Source organism: Antechinus flavipes, chromosome 3 (genome assembly GCF_016432865.1).
Source record: "Antechinus flavipes isolate AdamAnt ecotype Samford, QLD, Australia chromosome 3, AdamAnt_v2, whole genome shotgun sequence".
Taxonomy (NCBI): domain Eukaryota; kingdom Metazoa; phylum Chordata; class Mammalia; order Dasyuromorphia; family Dasyuridae; genus Antechinus; species Antechinus flavipes.
The window spans coordinates 578,048,563-578,068,846 of NC_067400.1; the positions used below are offsets into that span (position 1 = coordinate 578,048,563).

Below are 20,284 nucleotides of genomic sequence, written 5' to 3' on the forward strand. Positions count from 1 at the left end.
AGATGGAAAGTAATTTGAAAAGGTACAGCATTAGCATTTAGGGGAATCAGGACAGGCTCTGAGAGGTGAATTTTGGGCTGAGCCATGATCGAAGCCAGAGGAGCCAAGAGGTAGAAGTGAGGGGGCAGAGCATACCAGGCGTGGAAGTAGGGGGAAAAGGGGCGCAGCAATGCAAAGGCCAAGAGGGAACGTGGAATAGTGTACAAGAGCTACAACCAGGATCTGTAGTGAGGAGAGAAGGGGAAAATGAAGGTGTAAGAAAGCTGGAAAGGGAAAGAGCCCCAAGTTATGGGGCTTTATATTTGATCCTGGAAGTAAGAGGGAGCCACTGGAGCTCACTGGTGAGGTGGAGTTGAATACAGTAAGAACTTTGCTTTAGAAAAATGCTGGGAAAGAGTTATCAAGCTGTGCATGCCCTTTGATCCAGCAGTGTTACTACTGGGCTTATACCCCAAAAAGATCATAAAAGAGAGAGGAGGACCCACATGTGCAAAAATGTTTGTGGCAGCCCTTTTCATAGTGGCTAGAAACTGGAAACTGAGGATGCCCATCAATTGGAGAATGGCTGAATAAATTATGGCATAGGAATGTTATGGGATATTATTGTTCTATAAGAAACGATTGACAGGATGACTTCAGAGAGGCCTGAGACACTTACATGAACTGATGCTGAGTGAAATGAGCAGAATCAGATTGTACACAGCAACAGCAAGATTATATGATGATCAATTCTGACTCTTCAACAAGGAGGTGAATCAGGCCAGTTCCAATGGTCTTGTGATGATAAGAGCCATCTGCATCCAGAGAGAGGACTATGGGAATTGAATATGGATCACAACATAGCATTTTCACCTTTTTTTTTTTTGCTTGCTTATTTTTTTCCTTTTTCATTTTATTATCTTTTGGATGATTTTTCTTGTGCAGCATATTTGTGGAAATATGTATAGAAGAATTGCACATGTTGGATTACATGCCATCTAGGGGAGGGGGTGGGAGAGAATAAATTTGGAACACAGGGTTTTGTAAGGGTGAATGTTGAAAATTATCCATAATAATTTGAATAATAAAAATAAAATAAAATTTTGAAAATAAAAAGATTTAATTTAAAAAAAGAAAAATGTTGGGAGATGAGGAGGGAAGGGAGTGAAGGGGACCTATTTGAAGATTATTGCATGAGTCCAATTGAGAGGGGCTGAGGTCCTGGACTTAGGCTACAGTTGTGTGAGTGTGGGAAAGAGGGGATATATTCAAGGGATGTAGTAAAGGTAGAAACAAGACTTGGTGACTAATTGGTATGTAGAGTGAAGAGAATAATAGATTTCCGACTGGAAGGATAGAGGTGTCCATGATATCAATGAGGAAATTTAAAATGGAGAAAGATGAGGAATTATTTTGGCCATGTTGAGTTTGAGCTGCTTATGAAACATCGAGTGTAAGCTACTCCAGAGGATGTTGGTGACTCGTTCATCAGAGACAAGAGCTATGTATAAATCTGGGAATAGGCTCCCTAAAGATAATAACCCATGAGAACTAAGGAGATTACCAAGAGTATAGATAAAAGGATTCAGGACAGGGCCATGGGGGGTAGCCACAGTTAGAGGGCATGGTGAGAAGAACCAGTAAAGGAGACATGTGGAAGAACCAGGAGAGAGCAGCAGCATGAAAACCTAGAGGAGACAATGTCCGAAGGAGGCGACCGCCACTATCAAGAGCAACAGCAGAGGTTAAGATGGACACTGGATGGGGGAAAATTCCTGGGTATTGTGGGGCCAGCGGGTTCAGCTGAATGATGGCGAGGTCAGAAGCCAGGCTGCTGGGTTAGAAGAATAGGGGGAGAGGAAGGGAAGAGGAAGAGAAAGAGACCAAGCAGAGGGTCTACATCCCACACAGATGGGGTCAAGCCCTGACTCCACATCCTGAGCTTCCTGCCGCTGCACCGCCGCTGGCAGCCTCTTGGGAGCTTGGATGTCCCACTGCCCCCCAAGTAGGTCCAGAATAGCAGCCCCGGCAGCAGCAGGGGACCTCTCCAGCCCTGGCCTGGATGACGTGTGCCCTGCCGGGGGGGGAGGCCTCCTTCCGCCTTGGATCCAGGTGCCCGCCTCCCTGGGAGGAAGTGGGGTGGGCACAAAGGCCTGGTTCCAGCCTGATGCTGATGTCTCTTGACAGCTGCCGCCCAGGCTGGCCCAGCAAGGGGAGGGGACCTGATTTAAAGCACCCGCTGCTGCCCCAGCTGCCTGGGAGTCGTGAGCGGAAAGCCGCAGGTGAGCATCCTCTCCAGGCATCCACGCCCTTGGGTTGGGGGAGATGAAAGGAGCTCTCCTTGAATGGGGGTGATGGGTACAGAGGAGGGGGGTGGGAACTGGACGATACAGAGCTGAGCACCCAGTAACAAGGAGAAGGAAGCGGGGGAGATTCTGTGTATGCGCACCCGAGCTTGGGAGGCGAGGGGAAGAGTGAGGGGTGGGGATCTAGGAAGAGGTAGCCCTAAGCATTCCTGCCCCCTCCCCTTGACCCAATTTCTACTCTGTGACATTGGAAATGCCAGCAGGGTTTTCATCCCCCTCCTGTCCTCTCGGGACGGCCACCCAGAAATCGGAGCTATCTTTCCCCCCAGACCTAGGCCAACCATGCGCTTTGGACGACTGACCCCCGGCTATTTTCGAATGCTAGAGGTAATTTCTCCCCCATAACTGCCAGGCTCCCTCCTTCTCCTCCAGCCCCAGCCCGCCACAGTAGAGCCAGCCAGGCACGTTGCAAGCCGCCTGAGCAGCTGGGCCCCGCATGCTTGCCCTGCAGCACTGATGCGAGAGAGCATCGGTGTGGAATGTCCCTGGGAGGGAGGCCATCCTCCTGCCCTTCTGAGGCCCCCAAAAGAAGGGGTGGGGTCACTGGCACCCCCCACTCAGCCCTACCCTTTTCCAAGGCACCCCCACCCCCAACATCCCCAGTCCAGATCCTCAAGGCCAGAGAAAAACACTCCTGGGGCCTTGGTGGAAAAGGCCCCTCCCAACGCTGCTCCCTTTCTACCCCATTACTCAGATGCAAGTGGCTGGGGAGCTGGCGGCAGAACCCCGGAACAAGCTGGTGGGTGCTCTGGCCACACTGCTGGCTGTGTTCGGCCTGGGTCTCTCCTTCTACAGTGTCCGGCAGCTGGCGGATCAAGGAAAGTCCCCAAAGACCCCATGACAGGACAGGCAGCCCCTGGAAGTCTGGGAGCCAGTATCCACCTCACCCCAAATCCAGAGGAAGACCTCTTCCTGCCTTTTCTACCACTTTCTGTCCCCTTACCCATTGGACAGCACGCCCCAGCAAGCTGGGAGGCCAAGGGAGAAAGGATGGGGTATCGGGAGCACCCATGCCTACCTAGTCTGGAGAAGTGGGAGCCCTGATGGAATAAATCTGGAAACCTACAAGGTGCAGAGAGAAGACGTGCCGTAACTGGGGCTCTGTCTGGTGACGTGCGTCCATAGCAAAGGGATCGGGAGGGAAGGGCTCCCTTCACCCAAAGGTTCGGCATGTGGCAGGGTCCCCACAAGCAAGCATAGAGACTAGGGGTAGAAGAGCTCCTGGGGCAATGTGGATGGGCAAGCATCAAGCTCCAGTAGGGAAATCAGAAACACGATGGAGTCAGAGCAGCTCAGCTCCTTTATTGGGAAAGAGCAAGAACTCTGCTCTGAGAATTGGGGGAGAGTTCAGTTCAGCCAGTCCAGTCTAGCATCGCCATGCAATGGTTTCCTCTGCCTGCGAGCAGCATCAGCTAGCCACCTCCATAGCAGCTGTGTCAGTGGATACATCTGTGGGCACTGCCAGCAACTTGGGGGGCACATAAGAGCCCATGCCCGCTGCCCGCTCTGCTTCTTCCTGACTGTAGGGTTCCACTGTCAGTTGCTTCAGCCTGAAGGAGAAAAGGAGCCAGAGTTAAAGAAGGGCCAGCACTAGATTGGGAAGAAGGGGGAAAGGCAGAGATCAGGGAGGGGATCTAAGGGAAGAGATTGCTGAGAGAGAAAGAAGAATGCTGTGGGGGAGGGAAACATTTCTTAAAGAAGGGCTGGAAGGGAAGATAACATCAGTGGAGGAGCCACCCCAGCTCTCACCTTTTTTTGTGATCTTTGGATTTTAAATGATTCTTCAGGCTGGCTGTATCAATGAAGTATCTCCTGGAGGGAGGCAGAGGTGAGATGTGTCTATGAGGTCCTTTCCCTCCCTCTTCATCCTCCCCTCAGAGAAGTAGAGCTGGGAAATGAGGATTCGGACAAGTCACTGGCCTCAAAACTAACCTTTCACCTCCCAGCTTCCTCTCCTTCTTGACCTAGGACTCAGTGCCTCCATCCCCTGAGTCCCAAAGCTTCCATTCCCAATTCTCCAGCTCTATTTCCCAAAGCCTCCATCCTCTGGGTCCTCAATTACCATATGCACCCAACCTCACAAATCTTTTAGTCCCAGGTCCCCAATTTCCCATCCCTCAGCCTCTACTCCCTAATTCCCCACTTCCCATCCCCCCAACCTCTCCACCTAGGTCCCCACTTCCCATCCCCCCAACCTCTCCACCTAGGTCCCCACTTCCCATCCCCCCAACCTCTCCACCTAGGTCCCCACTTCCCATCCCCCCAACCTCTCCACCTAGGTCCCCGCTTCCCATCCCCCCAACCTCTCCACCTAGGTCCCCGCTTCCCATCCCCCCAACCTCTCCACCTAGGTCTCCACTTCCCATCCCCCCAACCTCTCCACCTAGGTCCCCACTTCCCATCCCCCCAACCTCTCCACCTAGGTCCCCACTTCCCATCCCCCCAACCTCTCCACCTAGGTCCCCACTTCCCATCCCCCCAACCTCTCCACCTAGGTCCCCACTTCCCATCCCCCCAACCTCTCCACCTAGGTCCCCACTTCCCATCCCCCCAACCTCTCCACCTAGGTCCCTACTTCCTAATCTTTGGAGCCTCTACCTTCTAGTCCCTACTTTCCAACCCTCTATGAACTTCTTCCTCCAGGTCCCTACTTCCTAACCCCTCCCAGCCTCAACACCCTAGGTCCCCACTTCCCAGCCCTCCCCTAGGCTCTCCCTCTAAGTCCCACTTTCTAGTCTCACCAGGTTGTCCCCTAGATCCCCACTTCCGAACGTCCCCAACCTCTACCTCGTAGTTCCCCATTTTCCAACCTTCTATGAACTTCCACCTCCAGGTCGCTACTTCCTAAATCCGCCAGACTCTTTACCTAGGTCCCTACTTCCTAGTCCCCTCAGCCTCCAGCCCCCCAGCCTGTTCCCTAGATCCTTACTTCTTAGCTCGTAGTTCCCCATTTTCCAACCTTCTATGAACTTCCCCGTCCAAGTCCCTACTTCCTAATCCCCCCAGCCTCTGCACACTAGGTCCCCACTTTCCAGCCCCGCCCCTCCCAGCCGGCACCCCCCAGACGCCACTTTCCAGCCCCGCCCCCCAGTCTCCACTCGTTGGGTCCCCCGCCCCCGGCCCGCCCCTCCCGGAGCTCACGCGCAGGCCAAGCAGCGGTGGTTGCCTCCCCCGGGCAAGTCGGGGTCCTGCTCGGCGTCGGGCTGGGGCCGGCGGGCTACGCTGTCGGGCCGCAGGTCCCGGTGAATCTCGTCCAGGTCTGGCCGCCGCCGCTTGGCCTTCAGCTGGCGGGCCAGGGAGTGCGCGCGATGTGCGCCGGTGCGCCGGGAGCGGGCCATGGCTTCACTGGGGATAAGCTCTGGGCTTCAGGCAGCCGGGGTCCGCGTGAAGCCGACTTCCGGGCCGGGTTGTGACGTCTTGGGGCTGGGCTTACCGGCCTCTCGGCTCGAGCGCCCCCCGGCGGACCGGCGGGGCCCCGCAGCGGGCGGGGTCTCGTTCCCCGCCCCCAAACACCCTACTCGCGCTACTCGTCACGGAGCGTCTTCTCGGGCTGAAGGGAGGGGCGTGCGTCCCTGGGCACCTCGCACGCCCCCGCCACACCTCGCCCTGCCCCCTGGGGCCTAACGGAACGATGCTGAGCCTTATTTCCACTACTTGGAGCCATTTCTCATGGACTTACTCCCTCCCCCTCTCCTCCCTCCCCCCCCCCCCCCACGAGCCTCCGGTGCCCGCATCCATCCGCAAGCAAGCCTTTAGGGAGCGCCAGAGCCTGGGCGTGGCCCGGAGGATGCTGACAGAATCAATCAACGCTTGGGGTCCCACTGTGGGCCAGGCACAGCGCTCGGAGCTCGGCGTTCGGAGTTAGAAAGAAGCGGCCCCTTGCCTTCAATCACTGAACTTTATGAAGCGCCTACTGCGCGTGGGGGAGCCGAGTGGCGGCCGATAGAGAGGGCAAGGCCCCTCAGAAACTTGCCTGCTGGGTGACCCTAGGCAAGGCACTTAACCATGATCGCCTCAGTTTCCTTATTTGTCAAGTGACGGGAGAAGGAAATGGCAAACCACTCTCTTTGCCAAGAAAACCCCATGGGGGTCTGTAACAATTGGACACAACTGAACAACTACTGTGTGTTACGCACTGCTTTTAGTTCTAGGGACACAAAAAGAAAGCCCACATTTATGAAGCACCTACTATGTGCCAGGCTCTGCGCTAAGCACTGGGAATAAAAGGGAGACAAAGGGTAGCGCCTGCCTCTCAAAGCGCTAGTGGGGGAGACTACGTGCAAACAGCTATACAAAGCAAAGGACATACAAGATAAATTTTTGTTTACTTTGGAGGCAACGGGCTTAAGCGAGTGGTCCCTAAGGGTCTGAGGCTGGATTTGATCTCAGGTCCTTCTGACTCCCAACGTGCCATCTAACAGGAGATAATTAGAATGAAGAGGGGTTGGGAAAGGTGGGTTTGAGGGAAAGGAGCCGGGGAGTTCTGTAGTGAGAGGGAAGGGGGACATCCAGTCAGAGAGGGGGAAGGTCATGTTCATGGAACAGCCAGGGGGTCAGCGTTAGTGATGGACATAGTGGTCAGTAAAGTGAGGGAGAGGGGGAGCCTGGGAAGGTGGGAGGGACAAGAAGAGCATTTTGTATTTGTTCATGGAGGCAATAGGGAGTTTTTGAAAAGTGGGGTGATATGGTCAGTTCTGAGCTTTCGGAAAATCACTCTAGTGGCTGAATGGAGGATGGAGTTGAAGCAGGCAGAGTTAATCTCAGTTTCCTCATCTGTAAAATGAGGATAATAAGCGCATCTATCTACCAGAAATGTTGAGTGGATCAAATGAGATAACAGTTGTAAAAGCCTTAAAGCCCCATATTGAATGCTAGCTATTGAGGAAACTCCCTCTGAAAATGCAGATGGGTGCATATCCTGCAATGTCTTGTCCTGGGGCAACTGAGAGGTTGTGTTGGGCAGGTTCATGCAGCCAGAATGTAGCCAGTTGGGACTTGAATCTCCAGGATCCAGCCCTTTGAACACTTCCGCCCGCTCAGATTTTAATTTATTAGTTAGCTATTCATTTATAATGGGTGAGAGATATTGTAGATAGGTTTGAGCTAGCCACTCAGAGTCCTTTATTGGCCCAGTGCCGCTCTAGTCTGCACCTGTTCCAGCTGATCTATGTTCTGACTAAAATCTGCCCAGAATCTGCCAATTCTATTCAATCCAACTAACATTTATTAAGGTTTGCTATTTATAATAGAGACACATGGAGAGACACATTCTAATTATGACATTCTGTATCAAGAACTGTGCTTGCAGAGTGAATAAAAAAAAATACCTAGTAAACGTTGTATGCTAAGCACTAGGGAAATTCTGGAGTTCAATCCTGCTTCGTGTACTTCTTAGCTGGGGGACATTGGGCAGCTCACTCGAACACTCAGAGCTTCCACTCTGAATCATCTGTGGCTTATCAAATGCTTCTGTGAAAAGAGTTCTTAACCCAGACTAAAATCCAAGCCCCTGCTCTGTTGCCTGGTACAATGTAGCCCACGAAATTACATTGACTTTATCTCTAAGAGCACCTGGAGAAGAGCTGGGTTTCTTCTCTTTGGAGGTCTTTGGGCAAAGGATAGAGTCCGCTTGTGGGGTATATTGTTCTGAGAATTTCTTGTAGGCCTGCGTCAGATTAGATGGCTGCTCACCAAGGTCTCTTCTGACTCTCAAATTCTCTCATGCTGCCTCTCTTTCTCTGTGTGTCTCTGTCTCTCTCTGTCTCTCTCTCTGTCTCTGTCTCTCTCTATCTCTCTGTCTCTGTCTCTGTCTCTGTCTCTCTCTCTCTCTCCTTTCTCTCTCTCTCTCTCTCTCTCTCTCTCTCTCTCTCTCTCTCTCTCTCTCTCTCCTTTCTCTCTCTCTCTCTGTCTGTCTCTCTCTCTCTGTCTGTCTCTGTCTCTGTCTCTCTCTCTCTGTCTCTCTCTGTCTCTCTCTCTGTCTCTCTCTCTGTCTCTCTCTCTCTCTCTCTCTCTCTCTCTCTCTCTCTCTCTCTCTCTCTCTCTCTCTCACACACACACACACACACACACACACACGGAAGATACAAACTAAGCCAAGGTCTCTCAAGCAGCTTAAGTTACTCAAGATGTGATCTTAACTAGGGCAGAGAATTGCAGGATTGTCAGCCCTTCTCCACTTAATTACAGCTGGAAATTGCAGTTAGTTGCCATTGCCCCCCTGCCAAGTTAGGTTGTTAGACTATATAACATCCTTAAAGGAAAGGCCTGGATAGTTCCCCTCCTAGTTCTGAGCATCCCGCCTTGGTTATACAGTCTCAGGTGCTTAATTCAGGTTTATTGCATTAAATGGGACATTATCCATGCAATGGGAAGCTTGAAGTCCATGAAGATCCCTGGGGGTTTTTCCCATGAGCCCATATTGTCTCATTCTTCTGTTTTACACTTGTGTAGGAGTTGAAGGCTAATAGCACACAGGGATGAAACCCCTGAGATGCTCATGGCAAATGGGATGTGGGGGAGGGTGACTTTGGTCTCAATCAGGACAAGGGGGAGGAGAATTCTCATGGGAGAATTCCTCCCTGGAGCTCCAGGGGATAAATGTTTTTAGGTCTGAGACCTGCCTGATGTATCAGTCCCAGCCTAATAGGCAAAGATTTGGGGAGAAGAAGATGAGGTAGGAGGCAAAGAAAAGGAGCCTCTCCCTAGCTCCAGCTCCATGTCCCCAGGGCCTAATTCCTCTTAGACTGGGAGAAACCAAAGCTGGAGTGAGTGGCAGTCAGGGACTCAGCAATAATTCAGAGACTTGGGCTATTTGGAGCTGGTTGCCAGGAGACAGGGTCACAGGGCTGAGTGTCCCCACTCCAGGAAGGGGGAATCAGTTACGGGTCCAGACAATGCTGTGAAATATGAGATCAGGACATTGGTGGCTCCAGGGGCTGAGGGGCCTGCCTAGGATCCTGATCATCAAATATTAGCCAGGTCCTTACGGCTAAGCAGGAGCAATAGACAGGACTTCACTGAGAATGCAAAAAGTATGTCCATGACCATCAGGTTGGATTTTTTAAAGGGGACTTGTACTTGGATTGGGAAATACTTGTCCTAGGGCTGGAGATGAATGAGATGAAAAGGATTGGGGGAAAGTTTCTCCTGACCCCTTCCTGTCTCATCCCAGGGGGATGACTAGGAGCCTCTAGTCATCTTGGGCCCTACAGCTTCCACAGATGAGCAGAAGGAAGATTGGGGTCCCTACCTCCACCCAGATCAGATTCCCACTCCCACGGCACTGGGCCAGGCAGGGAAAGCTGGTTTATCTTTAATGAGGTCATCTGATCCCAGAGGGCAAGAGCCAGGCCCAGTCAAGTGGCCCTGTGAGATGGGCACTGGTACCCACTGAGTCATCGCTTGCCCCGTGCCCTGGACAGTGCTCTTACAGCCATGAACCAGGCCTTTTGGAAGACCTACAAGTCAAAAGTGCTGCAGACCCTGGGCGGAGAGTCTGGGGAAGAGCTATCAGAAGAGGTGGGTGACCCAGGAACCTAAAAGGCGGTACAGTCTGGGGAGAGGGCAAGGGTGATAGGGACGGGGTAGGGAGGAAAAAGAGGAAAAGGAAACTGATGGTGGTGTAGAAAGGGCAATGGCTTTTCAGGGGCTGGGATTTGATTCCTGGCTGGGCTATTCCTCACTTGCTGTGTGCTCACTATGCAAATCAGGCTGTCTTTGACTCAGTAAATAATAATAATAATAATAATAATAATAATAGTATTTATTAAGTGCCTAATATTGCCTTACTCTGCTACATCAAAAAAGTGAGAACTGTTCTATTAGATCAGAATTTCTTAAAGTGTGGAAGACTTTTGGAGGTCTCCATGACCTTTTTGGGAAATCCGCAAAGTTGAGATGATTTTTATAATACAAACATGTTTTAATTTCCAATATGGTAAATATCGATACATACAACCCACAAACAAAAATTATTTGAGGGAGATGCAGTCCACAATATTTTTAAAGAACAGCAAAAGGGTCTTGAGATCAGAAATTCTGAGAATTCTTGAGCTAGAGAATCTCTCAGATCTCTAGAATTGTTCTCTGGTCCATTCCAGCTTTGACATTCTGTGTTTTAAGGTCCTTCTAACTCTGAATTCTATGTTCTAAGGTCTCTTTCCAGCTCTGATATTTCATGTTCTAAGGCCCCTACAGCTCTGACATTTTATAACAAAAGAAATTGGAAAAAAAGGGAATTAGGGAAAGGAAATAGGAACAAGATAGGACAATAGGGAAGGGAAAACAGGAACTAGGGAGAAAGGCAATGATGGAGAAGATAAGGAAGGAGAAGGGAAGGGCCGAGAGAGGGCCCTTAGGCTTCAGGGAGACAGATATCTTCCCAGGGGAGGTTGGGATGAGTGCCAGATTTGACTTGGAAGAACATCAGCGGGGACATAGAGGCCAATGTACCTTTAGAATTTCTAATCAACTCTGACCCAGACTCTTTGTCTTGACATCAGAGATGGGACACTCCAGTCCTTCCCAGACGTATTATCTCCTTGATGTAGACACTCCCTCTAACAACCCATCCCTGCCTGCTCCACCCCTGTGACTTTTGTCCAAGGCTCCCATAAATCCTGCCTTGTCAAGAGTGCTTCTAGGGGAAGGGGTCCACCAACATGCTTGACTTTGCCTAGAGAGCATAAAGAGATCCTGGGGGAAAAGGGGTTACTAGCTTGCAGTGGGGGAGGAATAGTCATCATCATGGGGAAGCTCTTTGGATTTGTCTGGGGCCTGAGCTCAGTAGGGGTCTGTGTGAGCTGATTGCCAGTGAGCGAAGGGAAAGCTTGCCCATGAACACACAGTTGGATGCTGTGGAGGGAGCACTGAATTCAAAAGCAAAAAAACTTGGGTTCTAGAGTTCCCTCTGATACTGATTGTATGACCTTGGATAAGTCTATAAGATAATATGGTTCAATTTAATGATTCCTAGGCTTTCCCTCCACTTTGTATGACGCATATAGAAGCATAGATGATGAGAGCTGGAAAGAAATTTGGAAAATATAAACCCCTCATTTGCAGATGAGAAAGTGAAGGTCCATAGAGATGAGACTACCCTAAGATCACACAGCAAGTGGACAGAGCTTGTTCTACTGAACCCTGGTGCTCTCATATGCACAGGCTATTGACAGGTACAGGTAGCTGGGCAGGTACGGTCAGTCAGTCAGATGCCTAATCAGAATTTTTTTAAGCATTTACTATATGTCAGGTGGCTACATGGCTCAGGGGTAGAGTCTGAAGACAGGAGACCTGAATTCAAATGTGGCCCCAGACACTTACCAGCTGTGTAAGCCTGGGCAAGTCACTTTACCCTGCTTGCCTCGGTTTCCTCATCTGTAAAATGAGCTGGAGAAAGAAATGGCAAACCAGTGCAGTATCTTTGCCAAGAAACCCCCGGAGGAGATGGTCTCGGGAAGACCTTGAGAAAAATGGATCTGTGTGTATATATATAAAATGCAGCAGGATGGGGTAGGTCTGGAGGGAGACAGAAGTGTGGGTTGGAAGGGGTAGTCTGTGTGTTTGTATGTGAGGGAAGAGAAGGGATGAGGTCATGGGAAGGGAAGACGGAATTGTGTGTAAGAGAGAAATCAATATGGACATGAGGGGACAGATTGGGTGGGTAGGACAGGTGTGTGTGTGTGTGTGTGTGTGTGTGTGTGTGTGTGTGTGTGACAGACAGAGACAGAGACAGAAAAAGAGAGAGAGATACATAGAGAAAGTCAGAGACAGAGACAGAAACAAAAACAGAGAGACACAGAGAGAAGGACAGACACACAGAGACAGAGAGAGAGAGAGAGACAGAGAGAGAGAGAGAGACAGAGAGACACAGAGAGAGACACACAGAGAGACAGAGACAGACACACAAGAGAAAGTCAGAGACAGAGACAAAAACAAAAACAGAGAGAGACAGAGAAAGAGAGAGAGAGAGAGAGAGAGAGAGAGAGAAAGAGAGAGAGAGAGAGAGAGAGAGAGAGAGAGAGGAAGAAATGAGATTCTAGAAGTAAGATCATGTGTGAGAGGTGGATGAGGAAGGAGATAGGCGGTGTCTGTGTGTGTGCCTCCCTCTCACAGCTGGGCTTGGGGCTTGTGTCACAGACAGAGAGTCCAGTGCTAGCAGAGCAGGAAGATGTGCAGCTGACAGAGGAGGCCAGCAACCCCATGTCCCAGCTGGCCCGAAGGGTAAGACTGCCTGGCGCAGGGAACAGGGCATCCTTCCACCCAGAGGGACGGAAGGAAGGCAAGGCAAGCGGATGGGAAGGGAAAAAAAGAGAGTGGGGAATGGAAGGGATGAAAAAGGAAGGGCAGAAAAGGAAAGGAAAGGTAGAAGAAAGGTTCTCTGCTTTTGGGTGGGGAGGTCACCTAAGACTGGTACTCCTATCGATGACTCTGCTCTTGTGACCCAGGTCCAAGGTGCTGGGGTGAAAGGCTGGAGGACAATGTCATCCTTGTTCAACAAAGAAGACGAGGATAAGCTCCTGCCTTCAGAACCCTGTGCTGACCAGTAGGAAGGGATTGGGAAGCGGGGGGATGTCCAGCTCCAGCTAACCTCAGGCTGGGGGTGGGGAGAAGGGAGGGGGCCTTTGGTTTCTGCAGCTCAGCTTCTTCCCTCACTGTCCCTTCCAACTACACCCTATCTGAGTCTGGCTTTGGGTTTCTGTGCCTGTGTCTGGGGCCGAGTCCGAGGCCGAGTGAAGCTATAGTTCTCCCTGAAGGAAACAAGTTGATGGCTGCTCTGGAGGAGGTTGTTCTGCTGCTTGACCTTGCAGAGTGTTGACCTGCCAAAACCTGGCTGGGCAGCCTCTTCCCTCAGTCACCTGGAAAAGTGCTACCAAGTCCAGGGACAAGGGATAGATAAGATGATCTTTTAGTGACCTTCCTTCCTTCCTAGTAGGAGGTGATCCTTGGGAACAGGATCAATTCATCTACCTGAGCTCTTGACTTCCGAGCCTTCTGCCCATCCTTTTCACTGCATGACCCTGTCAACATCTGTCTCTCCTTGGACACAGACCCTCACACACACACACACACACACACACACACACACACACACACACACGCCCCTTTCCTCCTCTATCTCCACAGCCGTCCTCATCTGAGATTTCCCCCTCAATCCCCGTCTCTCTCCTTTTCAGACCCCTCCCTATTTGTCTTCAATGAACAAATACTCTTTTCCTCTAAAGCTAATGCATTCTCTTCCCCATCCACAACATAGCCGTCTCCAGGGCCCTCCCATACATGTGTCCCCCACCCACCATCCTTGCACATACCCCCTCCCCTCCTCTCTCCTCAAAGCCCCCTTTCCCATCTCTCTTCTCCCATACTTACTCCCCATCACAAAATCAGACTTAGAGTTGGAAGGGATCTCAGTGACCGCTTAGTTCAACCCTACCCCAAAGAATGGAAACTTGGGCCTGAAGTTAGGAAGACCTGGATTCAAATGCTGCCTCAAGACATTTCCTAGCTATGTGATCTTGGGCAAGACATTTAATGACTGGCTCACAGATTCTCCATCTGCAAAATAAAGTCCCTCCGGGCTCCAAACCTATGATCCTTTACTTCCCTTTGCTCTTCCCCTTCTGCCCTTGGCAGATTCCATCTCACCCCCACGCCCCTTCTCTCCCATACAGCCCCTTGGCAGCACCGCCCCCCACGGAGGAGGCCCCCAAGGGGCCGGGCTTCTGGGATGCCTTCGCCAGCAGATGGCAGCAGCAGCAGCAGCAGCAGCCTCCGCAGGAGGCCCAGGCAGCGGCCGAGGCCATGCTTGGGGATCGAGGGGCTGCCGAGCCAGACCAGGAGGATGGAGCCGATGACCGCGCCGAGCCGGACCCAGCCACTGGCTTCAAGTGGGGCTTCCTAACCAACAAATTGGCTGAGATGCGTAGCAAAGCCACCCCCAAAGGAGATTAGATGCCCACCCCCTCTCACAGGCCCTCTAGGACCAAGAGCTCCTGCTGTCCCCATGCTTCTCTGTCCCCCACAGCCACGGGCCCCGGTACAAGGGGACAGAGGAGATCTGGGGCTGGGGAAGGTGGGTGCCCATATCGCCCCTGCCCCATGAAGATACTTTTTCCGTCCTTGACCTTAAGCCTCCCCCAACTCCTGGAACAAACTCTGTTCACCTCCCTATTAGGGCTCCGTGTGCAATACGAGACTTCAGGAAGAAGATATGGGAAAAGCTGGCCACTGATCCCCTTCTACTTCATTTTCCCACCCCACCGTGGGCCCAGGCTAGAAAGGCAAATGGGAATAGCAGCCACCTCTAGGTACATAGTGAGATTATGAATGTGCAGCCCTTTGGAACCTTAATCCAATATACAAATGTTCTCTACTATCACCATCATTATTATCATGATTCCCCCAGAGCCCTTCCTGAGTCCATCAGAAATGAATCCTCAGTAGCTACTTCCTCACCCTCCATCCTCCATCCATCCCAATATAGAACCAGACTTAAATAAAATCTACTTTATTTAGCATGTCTCCTGGACACAGCCCCACTCTCCCATCCCACCTCCCTCCCCCACTCCCCAGACCAAGCCTCCACAGGGGCCATGGGGTTACCCTCCCTCTCTCCAATTACTCCAACCTGGGTCCTGCCCCCTCAGCCAGAGCATCAGGCCTGGAACATCAGTGCTTTCCCACAGACAATGACTTGCCCCCCCTATGATCCATGGGGCCTTTGCCATTCCAGTAGGCAGGGAAGAGCCCAGCTCCCATACCACTGTCCCTTCACACTTCTGACTCCAGGGGGGGTGCCTGAGCCCGCTGGCACCCATAGAGCCACTTGATGACCCTGGCGTTTCGCTCCACCACAGATACAGGAGGTTGCCCATCTCTCGAAGTGCCCACCTCAGAGTCTCCTCCGCCACCATCAGCCCCACTTGAATCCCACTCACTGCCACCCTCAGAGCTGGGCCTGCCCAGTGGAGGGCTGGCATCTGTCTCCCAGGTCTTAGGTGAGAACCTCTCAGCACCCAGCACCTCCACCAGGGCCCGCTCCAACCCACAGTAATTGAAGAAACGTTCTTTCTCAGACAGGGGCAGGGAGCATGTGGGACAGAGGGCTCTCTTGCCCGACTCAGGAGATGTAGGCTGGGAGGCTCCTGGACCCTTCCCGGCTGTGGCCCATCCTGCTCGGGGAGCCACACGCTCCACTGGGCTGGGGCTTCCGGCAGGATCCTGGGGGGCTCCCTGGAAGAGGCGTCGCACCAGGCTCTGCCCCTTGGCATTCTCCTTGTTTACTGCTTTACAGTCCCGCTTCTGCCGATAGATGATAAGCGAATCGGGTCTCAGAAGCCGCTTGCCGCTGCCTCTCCGGGCTGGCCCAAGAGGCCTCGGAGAGGTTGGGGACTCCAGCTCATTGCAGGAGTGAGGAGTCAGGGGGCCCGTTCCTCCCAGAAGGGCTGGCTCCTGGCGCCGGGCAATCACCTGCTGGGTCTTGACATATTTGGCCTTGTCGGCCTCTAGTCTCTCCACAGCGCTGGGCCTCCGGGTTGGGGATGGGGAGGCCAATGAAGAGGGATGCATCTCAGCAGGGCAGGGGTGAGCAATACCCCATGGGCCACAGAGACTAGCCGTGCCCCTAGGTAAGGCCTGGGGGAAGGAGAAAAAAATTATCAACCAGTACCAGCTACACCTGCCTCCTAAAGAGACTCCTAAAGAGAGCATCCTGGGAGGCCATCTCCCCATTTAACTGAAACCAAATGACTGCCCAAGGTCTCTGAGTTAGTCCCTGGCAAAGCCAAGGTCTGAACCTGGTTTTTTCCAAGTTTGGCTGTGGCTGAAGGGGCCAGAGTGACCAGGAATTGGTCCTGGGTCAGGTGACTAGATATCTAGACTCCCCCCAAGTCTTCCCAGTCACCCCACACCAAGCAAGGCCATGGGGGGCACATTCCTGAGCTGGGTGGGAGCTCAGCAGGAATAAAAAAAGAGAGACAGCTCCCATCCTCCAAGGCCTCACCCAGCCCAAATCCCGAAAGTGGCTCCAACCGGAAAAAATACCGCTTCCCAGCCTCAAAACTCCAGAGGCCAAGACAAAGCTGTCCACTCTGGGCTCCCGGGCCCAGCCACCCTCCCAGCCGGCCCCTCCTGCCTCCCGCCTCCACTGAGGTCCAGGATGTAACCACAGGGCGGGAGCCTCTAGTAATCATAGCTGGCCAGGACCTGCCCAGGCCCTTCCTGGACATTTAAAGGAGGGGAGGGGAGCAGTTCACCAGGGTCAACTCATACAGTCCCCTGCCTCCAGACAGACTCCTCATTCTTTCTCACTCCAGCCAGGGGCAAAGGTTTTCCTGTTTAGAGATTATATCTCATATTTCTTTCCTGTTAGAAGTGAGTATGTCTCTTTTCCTGTCTGAGTTTTATTTTTCTCATTTTCGAGATCCTCTCCAGTTCTAAATCCTACAATTCCCAAACTCTCCCCCCCATCTCTCCATCCAATATTCGTCCCTGCTTCGGTAACTCATTTTCCCCTTTCTGGATCTATTGGGCTAGCAGCCCCGTGGTGATCCTAAATATCTATCAGGAAGTGGTCAGTCATCTTTCCACTCCAAAGCTTTGTATTCAGGGCATGTTGTGTCTCTGAGAACCACAGAACCCCTGTGACCCCCTAACCTGACCTCCCAGCCACCCCACTCTCCATTGGGCTTCTGCAGAGGGAGGGCAGCTGGACAAGAGGGGCTGTAAATCAACTCCTGACAGGTCTAGAAGCAGCCCCCAGGGCTTCCAAACAGGACGGGGACCCGGCCACCCACATGGCTCAAATCCTCATATCCTGCCCCTTTACCACCAGCTTGGGGAGGAGAAAGAGGAGGAGGAAACAGATCAGACCTCTGAGTGGGGCATAAGGAGAGGACAGCAAAGGACATATTGGCAGGCAAGCAAGAAGAAAAAGAGAATGTACCCCAACCAGGGCATATGGGGAGAGTGTCCCCTTCCATAAGCATCCCGTTCAGCTGCCCCATTTTTCTGTCTTCAAAGCTCCCAGACCCTGACCCCAACAGGAGAGGAGGGGGGTGGAGGGAGGGGAGGGAAGAGGGCGGACACATAAATAGAGAGGAGACAAAGAAACACAGATTGGGGGGCAGAGAGTCAAGTGGTTGGGGGAGGCGACGGACTAAAGTGGGGTCGGATGTTAAGTCCTCCTAATTCATTTGTCTCAAACTTCCCCGGTATCAGAAAGACTGCACTTCAAACCCAGAGGAACGCGGGTCGGAATGAGGGGGTGCGCTGCAAGACCCAGTTCAGTACCAATACAGAACCCAGCAAATCTAATCCCAAGACTGACCTTCGCGGGCCCTAAAGGGGCGAGGGGCCATAGACCCAGGGTACTTGGCCAGGGCAAGACTGTACTTACCCTTTCGCCTTCCCAATCCTCCCCAGTGAACTTCTAAGCTTCAAGTAGCGAGCTATAAAAAGCGCCAAACTACTGGCTTTTTCTAATCATAGGACCCAAAATACTTAGCTGCCCACCCCTCTCCTCCCAGCTAGTGCCTTCGATTCGCCTCTGAGCCAACCGCAGACACATCACAACAGGGTCTCCATTACCCCAGTTCTTTCCAGCATCCGGACCTCAGGATGCGCACTGCCGAGACACTTCCCGCATGCCCCAGACAATGTCCAGTAGCCCTCCCGCCCCAAGGGAATGGTGGGAAGGGTGGGATACTCACCTCTCAGAAGATTACAAGTGAAACAAGGGAGCACGCACAGATTCAGTCAGATTGGAAGGACAGAAGTAACTGAGGCAGAAAGGAACCCATCCCCTACTCTCCTCCCAGCAGGAAAGGTTTGGTTTTTAGAGTCCCTGGATTAACCCCTCCTTCTCCGCTAGCCCAGCCTCCATTAACCCCCTCCTTCCCCTCCGCCAGGATGACCAGTGGGTCTCTGTTGTTTCCTTCCGCTGTTTAGCACCACATCAGGAACTCAGAGGTAGAAGTGACCTTAAGAGTCGTGTGGTCAAAAATCCTCATTTAATAATTCACAACTTAGCAAAATCTCAGGATATAAAAAAGCAACCACATAAAGTATGGCTATTTCTAGATAGTACCAGCAAAGATTGAAAGATAAATCCCATTTAAAATACCTGCCATTGATGTAAAATACTTGAGAATCTACCTGTCAAGACAAACCCAGGAATTATATGAACACAAGCTACAAAACGCTTTCACCCAAAGTCAGATCTAAATAATTGAAAAAAAATAATTTTTAATGGATAGACTGAGCCAATATATAAAAATGACAAACTTACCCAAATTAATTTACTTAGTGCCAAAGAAATCATTTTTATAGAGCTAGAAAAAGAATTTAAAAATTTATCTGAAAGAAAAAAAATATTAAGAGAATCATTGAAAAAATCATGAAAAAATAATTGAAAAAAAAGTGAAAAAAGATGGCTTAACAGTACCAGATCTCTTACTGTATTACAAAGTGGCAATCATCAAAATAATCTGGTACTGCCTAAGAAATAGAGTGGTAGATCAGTGGAATAGATTAGGTACACAATACACAGTAGTAAATCCAGTATTTGACAAATCCAAAGATCTAAATTTTTAGGACAAGAACTCACTATTTAATAAAAATTGCTGGGAAAACTAGAAAAGTAATTTGACTGAAAGTAGGGATAAATCAACAACTCATAATACCACTTCCCAAAATAAGGTCAAAATGGGCATTTGATTTATATCTAAGGATAGTATAAGCAAATTAGGGGAGTGTTAAATAGTTTACCTGTCATATTTTTGGATAAATGAAGAATTTATGACCAAATGAGATAAAAAGTATTACAGCATATAAAATGGATAATTTTGATTACATAAAATTAAAAAGGTTTTGCACAAACAAAAGACGTTTACACACACACACACACACACACACACACACACACACACACAAATGTAGCCACAATTAGAAGGAAAACAGGCAATTGGGGAGGGGGCAAATTTCTGTCTCAAAAAAATCTCATTTCTGAAATATATAGAGAATGGAGTCAAATTTATAAGAACATTGCCCAACTGATAAATGGTTAAAGGATATGAACAAGTAGTTTCCAAAAGAAGAAATCAAAATTATTGATTGTCACATGAAAAAATGCTTTAAATCACAACTGATTAAAGATAGGCAGATTAAAACAACTCTGAAACCACTTCATACCTATTAAATTGGCTAATGTGACAAAAAATGAAAATGAAAATGTTGGAAAAGATATAGAAAAATCAAGACACTAATGAACTGATCCAACCATTCTGGAAAACAATTTGGAACTACACCAAAAGATCTATAAAGCAGAGCATATCCTTTAACTGGCAATACTACTATTCGGTATATACCTCAAAAAGATCAAAGAAAAAGGGGAAAGGATCTACATACACAAAAATATTTAAAGGCAGATCTTTTTGTGGTGATGAAAAATGGGACGTTGAAGGGATGACTTCAATATTCTCCTCAATACAATGTATCCAAGAGAATTTTGAAGGAGTTAATGATGAATGATACTTATCCACCTCCAGAGAAAGAACTAATGACATCTAAATGCAGATTGAAACACACCTTATTTTATTTTATTATTCTTGGGTGGGTTTTTTTTTTTTTGCAACATGACTAATATGGAAATGTCTGAGTGACTATATATGTATAATTTATATCAAATTGCTTGCTTTGTTTTGAGCAATTAGTGTTAAGTGAGTTGTCCAGGATCACCCAGCTAGTAAGTGCTAAGTGTCTGAGGCTGAATTTGAACTCAGATCCTCCTGATTCTAGGGCCAGTGCTCTATCCACTATGCCATCTAGCTACCCCATGCTTACCTTCTTTTTTATGTTAAATTCAATATATGTATACATGTTTATACAATTATCATGGTGCACAAGAAAAATTAGATCAAAAAAGGAAAAAAAAGAGAGAAAGC

General features: G+C 50.2%; 4 protein-coding genes across 5 annotated transcripts; 2 read left to right on the top strand and 2 right to left on the bottom strand.

Moving 5' to 3' along the window:
• Positions 1 to 2,066: 2,066 nt before the first annotated feature.
• ZNF593OS (ZNF593 opposite strand) lies at positions 2,067 to 3,529 on the top strand. Of its 2 annotated transcripts, none has more exons than XM_051991380.1 (3): positions 2,067 to 2,261; positions 2,546 to 2,672; positions 3,040 to 3,529. In XM_051991380.1, exons 2-3 carry the CDS (start codon positions 2,628 to 2,630, stop codon positions 3,184 to 3,186), a joined length of 192 nt encoding a protein of 63 aa, XP_051847340.1. In that variant the 5' UTR covers positions 2,067 to 2,261; positions 2,546 to 2,627; the 3' UTR covers positions 3,187 to 3,529. The 2 variants fall into 2 exon arrangements, with proteins under 2 accessions (XP_051847340.1, XP_051847339.1); XM_051991379.1 differs by having other exon boundaries at positions 2,549 to 2,672.
• Positions 3,530 to 3,622: 93 nt separating this feature from the next.
• On the bottom strand, positions 3,623 to 5,749 carry ZNF593 (zinc finger protein 593). Its single transcript, XM_051991378.1, has 3 exons — positions 5,487 to 5,749; positions 4,095 to 4,157; positions 3,623 to 3,895 (listed from the first exon to the last, which is right to left on the bottom strand). The coding sequence occupies exons 1-3, from the start codon at positions 5,681 to 5,683 to the stop codon at positions 3,754 to 3,756; spliced, it is 402 nt and encodes a 133-aa protein (XP_051847338.1). The 5' UTR covers positions 5,684 to 5,749; the 3' UTR covers positions 3,623 to 3,753.
• A 4,030-nt stretch (positions 5,750 to 9,779) lies between these two features.
• C3H1orf232 (chromosome 3 C1orf232 homolog) lies at positions 9,780 to 14,876 on the top strand. The gene is made up of 4 exons (XM_051991382.1): positions 9,780 to 9,863; positions 12,483 to 12,566; positions 12,791 to 12,888; positions 14,015 to 14,876. Exons 1-4 carry the CDS (start codon positions 9,780 to 9,782, stop codon positions 14,292 to 14,294), a joined length of 546 nt encoding a protein of 181 aa, XP_051847342.1. The 3' UTR covers positions 14,295 to 14,876.
• A 5-nt stretch (positions 14,877 to 14,881) lies between these two features.
• On the bottom strand, positions 14,882 to 18,167 carry FAM110D (family with sequence similarity 110 member D). Its single transcript, XM_051991381.1, has 2 exons — positions 18,053 to 18,167; positions 14,882 to 15,977 (listed from the first exon to the last, which is right to left on the bottom strand). The coding sequence occupies exon 2, from the start codon at positions 15,909 to 15,911 to the stop codon at positions 15,114 to 15,116; it is 798 nt and encodes a 265-aa protein (XP_051847341.1). The 5' UTR covers positions 15,912 to 15,977; positions 18,053 to 18,167; the 3' UTR covers positions 14,882 to 15,113.
• Between the last annotated feature and the right edge of the window lie 2,117 nt (positions 18,168 to 20,284).